This window comes from Hippoglossus hippoglossus, chromosome 17, assembly GCF_009819705.1.
Source record: "Hippoglossus hippoglossus isolate fHipHip1 chromosome 17, fHipHip1.pri, whole genome shotgun sequence".
Classification (NCBI taxonomy): domain Eukaryota; kingdom Metazoa; phylum Chordata; class Actinopteri; order Pleuronectiformes; family Pleuronectidae; genus Hippoglossus; species Hippoglossus hippoglossus.
In genome coordinates this window covers 5,938,222-5,953,088 of record NC_047167.1, presented here as the reverse complement: position 1 = coordinate 5,953,088, position 14,867 = coordinate 5,938,222, and the positions used below count along the sequence as shown (strand labels likewise).

General features: G+C 40.6%; 1 protein-coding gene across 3 annotated transcripts in view; it reads left to right on the top strand.

The window, feature by feature from the left end:
* carmil3 (capping protein regulator and myosin 1 linker 3) overlaps nt 1-14,867 on the top strand; it is a 94,249-nt gene that overhangs the window by 37,003 nt on the left and 42,379 nt on the right. For all 3 annotated transcript variants that reach the window (XM_034614797.1, XM_034614798.1, XM_034614799.1), the window contains exons 11-15: nt 681-775; nt 2,191-2,277; nt 6,571-6,680; nt 9,560-9,637; nt 14,626-14,702. In XM_034614797.1, coding sequence (XP_034470688.1) covers nt 681-775; nt 2,191-2,277; nt 6,571-6,680; nt 9,560-9,637; nt 14,626-14,702 — 447 coding nt within the window. The remainder of the gene's footprint in view (nt 1-680; nt 776-2,190; nt 2,278-6,570; nt 6,681-9,559; nt 9,638-14,625; nt 14,703-14,867) is intronic.

Below are 14,867 nucleotides of genomic sequence, written 5' to 3'. Positions count from 1 at the left end.
ATACGATGGATAGATACAATGAATATAGATGCATGGATTGATAGACCGATACAGTACCAAACTGTGAAATTCCTGTGTTACATAAGCAAAATATCAGGTACATAAATCACTACACAAAATATGAAAATATAAGAACATACTCCACAAAAAATATATACTGTTGATGAATAAAGAGTCTCATATTTAGCCTCCTTCTGCTCTGTTTTGATTTTCACCAGTTCCTGAGGAAACTATCTGACATTTTAGAAGCTGCATTATTTATATTTACCAGCTTGTTGCCAGTTCTGGCTCTTTGCTGCTTGGTGCTGTTGGCGGGTATCACACAGCGGGTTCATTAGTGCTTATTTACAGAAAACAGCAAGATGGCAACATTTGCAGCTGGACAAATTATTATTTAAGTAAGGAAAAATCGTAATTAAATCCAAATAATGATCAATTTAATGGCCAACAATTTGACCAGGTTGGCAACGACCAAATCCTTTTAAAGCACAAACATTTTTCAAATCAATTTCTGCACACAAACAATAACATTCACAGTCATCACCAAGATATATTTAGTTTTATTAACTTTATCCGATGCATGAAGGTGAATTATGGGGAAGCTGTCCGGTCCTGCAGACCAATATTGAATTAGCAATCATATAGTAAAGTTAATTTTCCTTTTTAATGTTTCTCTCCAGGGATTTCCCGCAGAAGATGGCGTCGGCTCTTTCAGAGAACCCGGCCTCTGTGATTCACTCCCTCAACCTGGCTCATAACACGCTAGACAACCAAGGTACCGGTCCGCACTCTGTGGACTCTGTCTCCCTCCCACCACCATCTCTCTCAGGGAACCTCTGAATGTTCTTCTGGCTTTTACTTCACCGCAGCTTTTGTTTGTTCTCAAAGAATTCAAACTCAATCTCTGTCCTCAAAGAATCCTTATTCCCTGCTCCACGTTGTTTTCATCTTTGTCTCTCGTTTATTTCTCTCTCTCTCTCTGTCTGTGGCTGCTCCTTCTCTTCAGAGAAATGCTTTCATTTTTTTTCACTCTCGCCCACATCTTGCCACACAAATTGTACCTCTTATGTTCATCTGCGCGCGCACACTCATGGAAACACACACACACACACACACACACACACACACACACACACACAGAGTTATATATGAACCACTATACACCTTTCCCCTATGTGAGTGTGAAAGAGATGACAGTAAGAGTGTGCGGATTGGATTTGTGCGCTTCACTCATTAGCGAATTTCTGTCCTCCTGTCTGACCCATGTCTCTTCCACTCGTTTCAATTCGTTGTTGGTCACACCTACTGCCACTTGTGTGTGTGTGTGTCTGTGTGATGGAGTGTGTACGCACTGACAGTGTGTGTTATTACAGATTACAAAAAAGTGCTGCAGCCCTCAACAGAATAATACTGTACCTTCAGTATAACCACATCAGAGAGTGACCTTCAGCGCTGTGACTGCTTGCAGTGGTTACAATGTGTTTTCTCTGTTTTTCAAAGTAAGAGTTCAGAAGATGCACATTAATAATAAAAACTGAGAAAGCCATTAAAATATGCAGGAGCCAGAAAACAAAGTTTGGCATTACAATTATTATTTTTTTTTTTATGAAGCAGAGCCTTTTGTATTTTCATAATTGGTACAATGTGTTTGATCACATTGCCAAACTGCCACTAAATGTTATTTAATCCAGCATGACATATAGGATGTATTCATATGGGTTTGTCTCTGCACCTGGTATGTGGGAGAGAGTGAGCTCTGAAGTATGTTGGTGTGAAGTTCCTCTAGCTGCACTGTACTTGTGGGTTTAAGTATATACAGTGTTTGAGTATGTTTTGGAAATAGAATACATTTTTTATGTTATGCAGCAAAACTGTGCGTGGGCTGACTTTACTGTCCTAATCCTGACTCCTCAGGAGGTGATGTGTGTAGGAATTTACACAGTGATTTTCATTATAGATTAATCTGTCGCTATAGAATATTCTTTTGCTTTATTGATTTATTAAAGATGCTTGCATTCTTCAAAATAACAGAAAACCAGAATGGCCCTCCGCCAAGACCCAACAGTCCCTTTGAATTAAATCAAGCTGCACCAAATTTCACACACTCATATCTGTGTTGATCGTATCGTGATTATCACCTCTCCTCTCTTTGTCTATGCTCCTCTTTCTCGCTCCTCTCTCCTTTACCAGGAGTCTCCAACCTGATTCAACAGGTATGTCGCCTCAACAAGGGACTGCGCCTCCTCAACCTCTCCAAGACCTCCCTGTCCTCCAAAGGTAGGATTGCTCCTCTGATAAGAAACAGCGGCCCCTAGTGGCTGACACTGCACTCAAACCCATGCTCTTATTAAACATAAATGGATGTCAACTAAAATTTGGCAGATGGTTTAAAAGCTTTGGGTAAAATGTTTGCTTGAACCCAGGTTCCTCAGTCGCGTTGGACAAACCGTAATACTGCTGTTGTATTTGGGCTGAGATTTACTCACTGATAAAATGACGGATGCACGTAGAGTATGATCCATCCACCAAATGATATTCAGGCCAGAAGCATAAGTAGTTGATCTCATTTTTTCCCTAAAATCCTACGAAGGCATTAGAGCAGTGTCCCAGTTCTATCTCTTTCATCCCAGACGATACAGCCATCCTCGAGTATTACAGCAGATCTAACAGATAACACTGATACTGACATAAATCCATTCATTAAGAGCCTGAACATGATGGCGTTTTTTAGGATTATAGAATATTTCAAAGCATTTTTGATCTTTTTAGCATCAAAAGGTAGTGTGATTTTTAAATTAAGCTATACTGAATTGTGTTATGTTTATATGCATATTTTATTCTTTAGTGAGTTGGTCTGACAGAGGTTTACCAAGCCAACTTTATTAGACTTTGTAAGAAATATTATGATGTGGAGGATTGAATTTGCGTGACAGAAGGTCAAATTAGCAGTAATTGCAAAAAGAAGCTAACAAACCAACCACAGTAAATACCCTGTAACTGGGTTGATAATCTGTGGCCATTTAGATGAACATGGTAAATCACTTTATAAAGACGGGGTAGAGACATTTACTAAATCCAACGATTTTCAAGGAAAACAAACCGAGCTAGATTCTTGCTAGCAGAGTAACAGGATGTTAACTGATGCACATTTCACTGTGGTGGAATTATGCTATTCGTGTGGTTCAGAAACTTTTAGTAATACAGTGGAAACTGCTTATAGTGGTCAATTTGGCCTAGGACAAAGTGATCACTATTGATTACTATAACCAAATTGAGTGGCGTCCCAGACCTTTAGAGAAAGGTAATGGCATTCACACACACACACACACACACACACACACACACACACACACACACACACACACACACACACACACACACACACACACCTACATACCTACCTATAGATGTTTTTTCTATAGGTAGTATCTGCATGTTGTTAACAGAATGGTACTATTTTAACAATTCTAAGACATTACATTCTTTCTATCTGCTACTTTTTTCTGGTCAGCTTGAAAACACTAAACCTTTGTATCTCAACTTCCATGCTTGTTACTGCTCTCTGTGTGTGTTTAGCAGCATGAATGAGCAGGTGCATTCATGAGGCTGAAAGCTTTGTGGTATTCAATGTGTTCAGAAAGCACTCAGACCTTCACTTTTTTTATGTTTTAGCCTTATAATAAAATAGTTTGAACTCCCCCTTTCACTCATTGATCCACTCTTGGTACATTATGACAAAGTGAAACCTTAATTTTTAAAGGAAAGAAATGTCACTTAAATATTCAGACCCTTTTGCTGTGACACTTGAAAGTTGGCTCACATGTTTTTCTTTTTTCTTTTTCGGAGATGTTTCTATACCTTGGTTGGAATGATAGCTGTGATAAATTCAAAAGATTGGACATGACTTCGAGCTATATTAGCTCTCAAAAAATGCATATAAAAAGAAAAATAAAGCCAAGAGTTTGACAGAACCAAAAGAAAGTGTCTGTAGAGCTGAGAGACGGGCCTGCGTCGAGGTACAGAGCTGAAGGCTACAGAAAATGTTGCTGCATTGAAAAGTCCCAAGAGCCACAGTGGCCTCCATAATTCTTACGTGGAAAAAGTCAGAACAGTCTGGACTCTTTCTAGAGTCGGTCGCCTGTTCACATTGACTTTTAAAATGTGGCCAGTATCAGATTCCAATGTGAACTGCTCATGTGCGGAAGTAAACAAGGAGAAGAAGTCCATAATAAACACAGAAGTCACAGATGTGAGTGTTGATGGTTTAATATTTCTCTTGATATACATTCAAACACAGACTGATTACAATTCGACGCCTTTTGCTTGTACAGACGTGTCACCCCAAGTACTTATGAGGTCTAACACCCCGCTGTCCCTCCACGTCCTACCTCGGTCGCAGCTGACTTCCATGTTTGTTTCCGCCGGGTGACTCCCGCCCGCCCCTTCTCCTGTGCGAAACGATAAGGGATTTCGATCTAGAGTGACAGAAAAGTTGCATTGAACTTTGATACCGGTCACATGTCTGTTCAGACTGAGGTCGCATTTCAGAAAATCTGTCACCAATTATTAAAGTGTCTTACATCTGATTTGAAAAGTTCAGATTCCATGCGATTTGTGCTGTTCACACGGATAGAAAGTACACAGACTACCTAGAGCCTGGAAAGACCTGGTAATGTCCATCCACAAACAATACCATATAAACTGACGGATAAGGCCAGAATACTTTCGTCTTCGTTTCGTTTCCTCCAACACATTTGTAAAAAAACTCTAATTCAATTTTTCCTTTGTCTTAATGGGGTATTGAATGTTGACTGATGAGGGGGAAATTAATTAAAAGATGTTATCATAATGCCTCATTTATGCTGCCTTTATGTAAGAAAAGAGATAAGTCCATTTGCCAGAGATGTAACCTGCCCAGATAATTCCATGCATCGTGTACGTTGGCATCTTTGATCTGTATTTTATCCACTAGAGGGCAGCAAGTTGAGAGTTTCTGACAGAAACAAACATGTCGATGGTTTTTCCGTTTGCCCAGGTGAAGTAACATGTTGATGCCTGTAGTTCCTCACCAACTCTTAAAGTCTCGTCAAAACATTTCCTCAATCTTGAAATTTCTTCCTCGTGTCTAATGTTGTCTCGCTGAACTACAGGCTACACGGCCCCCTCAGGATTTTCTGTGGTACTGCTCCATTTTATCTACATAGCCCATATGCCTAAGCTTCTGTCTATTTTTATGCATCTTACGTTGAGTCCACAAAACACAGTTTCAGGGGCAAACAGTTTAGCAGCCGAATCCAATACAACTGAAGATAATGGTGACTACTCTTCAGACGTAAAAAAAACGACAGAAAAATATGAATGTCGGGGCTTGCTCACACTTTGATGACACCACACAAGTAGTACGGAGGCATGTTATATTTTTTACTTCTGAAGATAGGTCACTAATATCTTGAGTTGTATTGGATTCGGCTGCTACACTGTTTGCCCCTGAAACTGTGTTTTGTGGACTCAAACACTTCACCCACCCCTCCATCGTCGACATAAAGGCTGCTACATAACAAAATGTCTATTGTGGATATATATACATAAGACAAAGGCTTTCATACCCAGATCGCTTAGATTATAAATGGGGAAATCACGCTTGTGATTTTTTTTTCTAAATGGACACCGTGATTCACCGTGAATGCACTGATGGTGCTGACCTTGAATGTCAGGTGTTGGGATGACTTTGCAGGGGCTCTTGATTTTTTTTTGTTGAATATTTACAGACCCCCTCCCCTCCCCTCTCCTTCTTCTGTCTCTAAAACACTCACACTTAGGTCATACGCTTTTCTGAGATGTGATCAGACGGATACATCACGCATGCTTTTACACCCTTGCTCCCACACACATGCACCCACACGTGATAGTGTCGCACAGGCCGGATGACGTCTAGAGGTCTCCTCTTGCAGCATAATTGAGCAGCTGATGGGTAAATGGAGGGGGGGATTTGACGCCCTGTCCCCTCTTCCCCTCATTTCCCTCCTGATCGCTACAAATTGGGGGATGAATAGTTTGGCTTCAGAGTAGCTCATTCAGTCGCTGCCGTCAAACAGAAACACTCCCCGCAGGTCTGAAATGCAGGCACTTCCTGCAGGCTATAAGAGAGGAGATGCATTAGAATGAAAGTACACACGGAGTAACAATGCTTGTAGATTCTTTTATTTGTCGCAGTTGCCGTTTTTTTCTCCCGTGTAGTTATTGAGTCTATATTTAATCCTCGACTTGCCTTGGTGTGCTGTGCTTTGCTTCAGTGTTTGCGGGTTGAGGAATTGAATGAGGGGCTCAGGCATGTGGGTGTAATTATAGTGATCTGATTTGAGAGAATGATTCTCTTTGGTTTTGTTTTCAGGGTGCACTAACTTTTTTGCCACAGGTCTTGCTTTACCCTCTTCCATCACTTACCGTTTTATTTATCAGTTGCTTATAAGTCTTTTTTGCTGATTATAAGGTGGTTCAATGATTCATGGATGCATTAAACTTGGTATCCTCACCTCCTTTTTTTCTCCTTGTCTGTCCCCTCTCCATCAGGTGTTGTTTCTCTGTCTCAGGCGTTGTGTTCCAGCGACGACTACTCCAATTCTCTGCTGCATCTGGACCTGAGCAAAAACCCTGGGGTTCTGTCTGGAGAGGACGCCACAGTGAGGGACACACACTCGCAAACACTTTCACTCTCCATGAAGGAATTTTTGTTTACTGAAGCAGTTTTCAGACATGAACTCAAAATGTCTGGACCCAAGTTTTAGGTGTTTGACGCAGCTGGAGATTGTTTGGGTCAGACATTATGAATCTGTCTGGAGAACGTCTGGAACATGGGTGGAATATGCAAGTGGCAGGTCATGACGTTTAAATTCTGTTGGGGAAATGTGGTTTTTCACATCAAACCGGCCCATATCAAAACCGGCCCATATCATTAAAAGCCCTCGAATCTCGGTCTTTTCAAGTTGACATCTTTGCCTCTGTACTGTACGTGCGTGGCTCCTTTTATCATCCAATTTATATTCTTTGTTTATTTAAATTTTGCATCCGTTACTTATTAAAAACCTCGTAAACACACCTACTGGCTCGCTGTGAATTTTCCAGACATTTTCCTGCTGTATATTCTCACATGGGCACACGCTGACATTTTCCAGACATTTTACCAGGAGGCCGTGTTGAAAATGTACGAAAAATATCCGCTGCAACAGACTCAAAGATTGGTGTTCTCATATGAGAACTCCAGAAATTTAATTTCAGATGTTCAGTTATGTCTGAAATCAGATAAAGGGTTTTTGCTTCCACCTGTTTTATGTAACCTTCATATTCAGACATGATAAAAACATACTGTGAATCTCTTTTTCTACAAGGTTTTCGTGTGATTGGTGCTTTTTGTATTGCATAAGGTTGTTACATCATCTTCTTCTGTACTGTCACCACCAGCTGTTTGTCACGGTGGATAGAAACATGCCTGAATTTATCTTTTTTTGAAATTGGTTTAAAACATGTCCTGCAATGGAGAACCTTTCATGTCAGAGTGAAAACTGAAACTGTCAAAGCGAATAGAATATTTTTTTTTCAATCTACATTTCATAAGTATTTACTCCTTTCCATCTTCGTGGAACTGCTCCAGCTCTGTGAGGCTGCTCGGGGATTGTGAGTGAAGAGTGTTTAAATTCAGCCAAGAATTGGGAATTGGACTGAGATCTGAACTAAAAAATCTCCAATATATTAATGTTGTTTCTAAGTCCCTGTGTAGCTTTGGCTTCATGTTTGTGCTTGTTCCTTGCTGGAAAAACAAATCTTCTCCCAAGTGGTTTTTATCTAGAATCTCTGTATTTCTAAATCTCTATATTTTTGCTGCATTATATGACCCTCACGATCCATCCATGACCTTGTGAAGAGAAGTAGCTCTACAGTGTAATTTTGTCACCACCACATATTGAAGCATCCCCCCCCACATGTAGTAGTTGTGAAAGGTGAAGCATGAGTTCAGCTGTAGTTTGTCCCCAGTCTTTCCGTCCAAACCTCTGAAGCATCAAACTCCTTCAGAGGTGTGATGGGTCTCCTGGCGGCCGCCCTCCCTCACTCGTCTCCGTGTGCGGTCACTCAGCTTTTAATGATGGCCTGCTCTGTATGTGGATTTACAGCTGTGCCGCATGCTTTTTATTTCTTAATGATCGATTTAACTGGCCTCGAAGGGGTGTTCAATATGAAATGGTCTCGTAAGCATCCTCTGACTTGTGGTTTTCACTCGGCTTTTTGTGGAGTTCCTCTGTCTTTATACAGGGTTCAGTAACCTGGCCTAAAAAAGTCTTCAATATGTTAATATTAAAAACTAGGACTTAAATAGGTTTTGGTAGATCTTAATTATGTTAACATACATTCCAAACTACTTCCCTTTTGCTTAAATTTCTTTTTTTTTGTACTAGAAAAAAGTTGGGTGGCACGTAATTTCCACCTGTAGTTCTTGAGATGAGGGACGAATCAAAGGTTGTTCTCCATCTACAGTCTCAAATTTGTTATTGTCTTAAAAGGTCTTAAAACGTATTGACACCTGCAGAAACCCTCCTGCCACAAAACAGACTCGCAACATTTCAGTACCAGATACAGATGTATATATTATACAGTCGGCTGAAAACACAGCTGACCTCCACTCAATTATCATGAGGACTGTGGTACATTTGATAGAATTGTATTATAGCAATAAATATAAAATATATAATAATACATACTGAGTCTTTTCACTTTGACATGAAATGGTTTGTTTTCGGTTGTTCCATGGAATAAATTCACATACAATCTGCTCAGATTCATTTATGTAAAACAATCTAAAATGAAAACTTCATATGCAGATGGATACTTTATTTTAATGTATATGATAGATGGATATATAGAGATAGATAGATGGATGGATGATTGTTGCCATCTGCACTGCTATAAGACAGTATGGATATATTTAAACATATAAAATAGTCTGTGTAGTTCAGAATTATTGCACAAATCCAGGGAAATATTGCACCAAAGACATTTAAATATTGCACAAAAGAGCAAACGTTGAGGTGCGTATGTGCAGTGAGGTGGTACATGTCCATTTTGTGAGAGTGGGGGTGTGTGGTATCATCAAATTTGTCGGTAGATTCATATTGTGCTAAGGTTTTAGGCACAAGAATTTACATAATCCAGTGTATAATTTGTATTTATCGCTTATCTTCATACAAAATGCAGGAAACGAGAAAAAAAACAAAAAAAACTTAATACTCCATCATGTCTCTATGATGTAGAGATCAGTGCTCTGTGGGGACGAGACCATCTGTCACAGGACTCCTTGTTCTTCTTGTCGCTGAAGAAAGTTCTTTATGAATCGGGCTCGTGTGAGGCAGCATGAGCTGGGGACTGATCAGACGCCTCCCTGATGGTGCTGCATAATGTGGAGTGAAGAATATAAACATCAAAAAGTGCCTGAAACTTTTGCACAGTACTGTATGTCGGTGCATGTCACGTATTCCTTTTGTAAAACAACGCTCCTGTTTCTCCTGTGCAGAACCTGTACCTGTTCCTGGCGCAGCCCAACTGCCTGGTTCATTTGGACCTGTCTGGGACGGACTGCACCGTGGACTCGGTTAGTACTCGCCGTCTGTTACAGTCGCTATCCACCCATCTCTGCCTGATCTCATCTTGCAGATGGAATTCAGGCCAAGCACCAGGAAGGGGGTACCGTCCTGAATATGAATCACCCACCATGTAAAAACACTGTTGCCTCAGTTGACTCATCCACAGTTGTTCTTGGAGCTCTTCTGTGTGCTAATGCCTTTAGTGATGGTAGAAGCTCTTAGAGAGCACTACAATACAGATGTACGCTTATGAATTATACAAATGATACAGTGTATGAATAGCACACAGGAGCCATTGTTTCATGTACTGCTTCATATTTTTGTCACTTCAGAAGGTTTGAATTTGTCTGTGTTGTTGCTGCATCTAAATTTAAACAGCGTCTGCCACTGTGACCAAACAGTGTCTCGCCACATTAGCAGATACGGTACCAGCTGAAGGGATGACAGAGCTTACGCTTTCAAAGAGCTCACTGACACACACACACCCCCCCCCCCGAATGTGTCTGCCCCTGCTGGTTACTGCTGAGATGACACTTTTGCCTGCTTCACTGTGAATATACACAATGACGCTCAGTGGAACATGGAGATGTAGAGTTTGTGAAAAGTGCAGGCTGAACGGGAGGTCAGGGTTTTTCTGTCGGCTGCTCCGTCAGTGCTGCGTTGCTGCTGAGGGCTGAACACACAGAAGGGATGTGCAAGGTTGGCTAAAACACACATAAATATACTTTTTTCATTTCTTCCTCCTCCGCTGCAGAGAAGTTGGAGATCTACTCTGCTCAGTCTTTAAAATTTGAGACCTCACTTAACAGGTCCAGTGTTTAGGACTCAGGAGAATCTATTGGCAGAGAGAAATGAAGAATCATCGTTAGGGTTAGCTGAGAATGAGCCCTTTAAAAATGCCCCACCTATCTGGAGCAGGTCCTCTTTCAGAGTCTGGCATGTTCCACTGCCATTTCTCTACAGAAGCTCAGAGCGGTCAAAACAAAAACTTGATTCAAAAGAGGGTCTTTCAAATTTTTACATAGCATCTCCTTTACACCTGGAAGGGAAGCGTGAGGCAAACTGTATTCAGTTAGCTGCAATTTAAAACTAAGAAAAGATATATATACATTTTTAAAACTGAAGAAATAAATGATCCAAATATTTCAATGTCTCTTCATCACAAGTTGTGTCAATATTTTCTGCTGAATTTACTCTAACTAGAAGGGCACTCAGTTGAGCTGCCAAGGCTCAACATTCTCCTTAAATTCAATCAAGCTCCTACAGATTTCACACACTCATAAATATCAGTTCCCTAAATGTGCCAGTTTTTTCCACATGTTTTTTCCCCTGGGAAAATTGTGAAAATGTTGAAAAACAGGATCAGGATCCACATTAACACTTAAAGGCTTCTGCCCTGACACATGCTGCATCCTTCTACCACGTTTTGTGGTTATCCATTCAGTCGTTTTTGTGTGATTCTTACAAAGCTTAAAATGAATACAACCAACCAACAAATGGACAAGGTTGAAAACATAACCTCCTTCTTAGCAGAGGTACGAATCTGGTGCTGCATCCTGCCTCATTCTTTATTGTTGTACAATGTAGGCACTAGTTTGTAAGAAAAACAATGTGCTAAATAAAGTGCACTTTTAATGCTGTCGGTATTAACCACAACGACAAACACACACTGCATGTCTTGAATGCTTCACAAACAAAGAGACGCCAGACAGTGAACTCGCAGCAGCAGGGAAGGTTCGGTTTGCATAAGCAGTTGCTGAATAAAAGCGTAAACAGTGAGGCTGAATACTTGTGTACTTACAGTGAAAAAGGATTTTGAGAGAAGAAATAAACTTGTAATGGAGTTTTCGTGTTGTTCTTCTGATACTTGAGAAAAGGATGTTAAATCCTCTTCAAACAATGGCTCCTCCCTGCACTTTACTTTTTTAACACTGAAAAACTGGGAGCTCGTCAGGCAGGAGTCAGTTTCATGGAGGAAGAGTCCAACCTGTGAACCTCCCTCCTGTTAACGTGGGACATAGGATTTTGAATAGAATTATATGCATGAATGGAAGTCATAGCATCTGTTCTGCCTTATCTGCAAGTTTCCAAACTTTTGTCTTATCTGTTTTTAAAACTCCCCTTGAGACGGGGAGAGTGTCTCAGTGACAGCTGTTCCACGTCCTGTTTTCGTTCATTATCATTTATCCTGTAGAGAAAAACTGTCTTAGGAGAAATGTGTCTTTTTAAGTGTTGGCCTATGAGATTGAATTATTAACAAGTTCCTTTTTTTAATCTGCGCTGACGTACCCACGGCGGTCGATTAGTCAATTTGGGTGATGGATCGCAGTGCCTGGGGAAAAATGGATTGGTCTGATAGTTTAACCTCTCGCGACTGATGAGATGCTGCCTAAAGTCTCACAAGAAATTGGGTTTTTGATGCTGATCATATTTGCTTAGAGCGCTCCCCTGCCCAACAAGCACACGTACTGGATTTTGTCTCTATTTCAAGATGGTTTCTGACGTTCCCAGACATTGATCCCTATAATTCCCTGATCTCTGTATTTTGAAGTCTTCACAAGTTAGATTTTGTAAACACCTTGAAACGGATCAATAGATGAATGGCCATACTGCTGCGTGCTGTTATGTTGATCATACAATCGGAGAAATTGTCAGCATGTTTGATTTTTAATGTAAAAACTAAACATTTGATTGATGATCAATATAACAAATCAAGGAGCTGTAAGTCATTCAGACTTCTGACAGACGACCGCTTTCCGTACACGCTTTGAAAAGCAGTGTCTTTCTGCTGTGTTTCAGTCAGAGCTAGAGGCCATTAACCCCTAAATGGACACAGACCTAGAAATAATTAACAAAAATAAACAATTGGTCTTTAAAGGTTTCAATTAACCCAAATTCAGTTTTTTATTTTAGGTATTAAATTAGCATATAGACTGAAGAAAAGGGACTTCCAGAAGTTTAGAATGGTTTGCAACAGCTTTTAACCATTCTTTCAAAACTTCATTTAAACATTTGTCGGAAAAGTGAAAGAACAAAATTTTGCCAAACATTCTGTGCGTCAATGAATAGTGGAAACACTCCAAGGTACAATTAGGAAACATCTCGTTGAGTTTAAACTCAGGAGTAAGTCAATAATTCAACTTGGGCTTTAATTGATTTCGTAGTTTGCAGGGAAATACAAACATTTATAGTCAAGCTGCCAGAGGTGTGAACATTTAATTTTGACATTTAATTTTCACATTTCTCTACACAGTACTTGATTAGCTACGGAAATAAATATTTTTTGAAGTAAAAAAAGTTTGTAAACTAGTTTTACTACTTTAACCCACAGGATGTTAGGTCCTTTGGCTCCTAGGGGTCAGGGCCCCTCTGAAGCTTCCCAAGAGGAGTCAGGACATGATTCATTGGGCAGGCCAGAAGGAGGCTCTAATACAATGTTTGGTAGGAGAAGTTACTCCTTGTTGGAACTGCTAATAACTCATAAGGCATCTGGAAAGTGACACAGTAACTTACAACCCAAAATTGGTTGGTCGTTTCTTTCTGTAACACTTTTAATCTTATTTGTGGAACACCTCATCATGTCCCGATAGCCATCAACAAATAAAGTTGCCTTGGGGGGAAAAAAGGCAGCAGCTTTGGCCCTTGCACGCTGCCCGTGCTCTCACTGCACCGGAGCCGTCACAATCCAAAGACGCATTAACCACTGAAGCAGAGACGATAGCAAGAAGTTAGCGCGTCATGGAAAAGTCAGCTTCTCTAAGTTGTCAGTCAGTGTGCGTTCATGTGTTTTTGGTGGCGTAGCTTTGATGAGAGGGATGATGGGAGGAGGTGGGATGTATCGTTTGCATTATTCAAAGTGTAGCCTGCTCTTGCATTTCCATAATTACTCACCCTAGCTTTCCGTAAATGTACATCAAGTATTTACAGCCAAATCTCTGTAAAAAGTTTAAAACCCTTTTTACTACTTTAAATACATGGATGTTTAGTAAAATAAGGGTCATTACATGAATCATCTGGTAGAAAAGAAGGTTCTATATTAATGCTTTGGATGTTCTCTCATGTTTTGTTGTGGGAAATATTGGCTGATATTTCCTCTTTGTGCATCGATTAGTTATTTAAATGAAACCATCTGAGAGGTTTGAAGGGACATTTGACTGAAGTCATCTGAATCGTGACATGGGCCTGAGCTAGATACTGAGTTTCTCTCTGTTCTCACAAGCCAAAATGGTTGCCTGGCACTGGTTTACTTAAAGTCATTGTCTTTGTGTTCACACTCTGGGATCATCTTTGCTGTGTGCAAGCACAAAGTCAAACCTGAGCCAAATTCTTCTATCACTGTTTCCCAGTGAAACTGTAGCACTGGGATGTTTAGTGCTCTTCTCACGTGCACACACAGGAGCAGGAATGTAGCGTCTTCCTCTGTACTCGCAGCAGATCTTCAGCAGCAACATATGTGTCAGTTCAATCACTTATAGAAACCCATATTGGAGAATTCATTTATTCCTGATGGTGCCATATTTCTGAGAAATTGTAAAACGTAATTGGACTGCATTTTATACAGCACTTTTCTGCTCTATCGACCAAGCTGAACGCTTTACAATAAATGTCTCACTCACCTAATCACACACACACACACACCGATGACGCAGCACCAGCTGCAGGCGAGGACACATCTGTGCGGAGGAGCCTCGGATTGGAACAGGAAACTTATGATTACTAGACAACCGCTTTGCCTCCTGAGCTGACCCCGACCATACGTCACAAAAATGAAAAAATCTATCCTGAAACAAATTGCAAACAGTTTTTATGCAGTCTATATTTTCATCCTGATTTTACTCACACTAACATCTCATTGTGACCTGGATTTTTGTTCAGATTGCATTTGTGTCAATCTGTGCTATCACCATTTGTGCAGTCACATGGCCGACATAACTGTTGTAGAACACGATCACAGTCGCTGTAAAACGAGCCACTTGTCTTTCTGTTTCTCCACCAGTTGTTCGGGGCTCTGCTGCGGGGCTGCTGCGCTGACCTCTCCTACCTGAACCTGTCCAAGAACGCCTTCTCTCACAGGTGGGACTTCAACCTCACTGTGTAAATCCCTGTTAAGGTTTTCCTTTTTTTTTTCTTTAAAGCACACAAACACGTTTTGTTTTCTTGCTCTGACTCAGCCAAACAGCTCTGGAGGTATTCCAGTCAGGAGGCGCCTCGCAGAGCAAACATCATCATTTGTTTTCT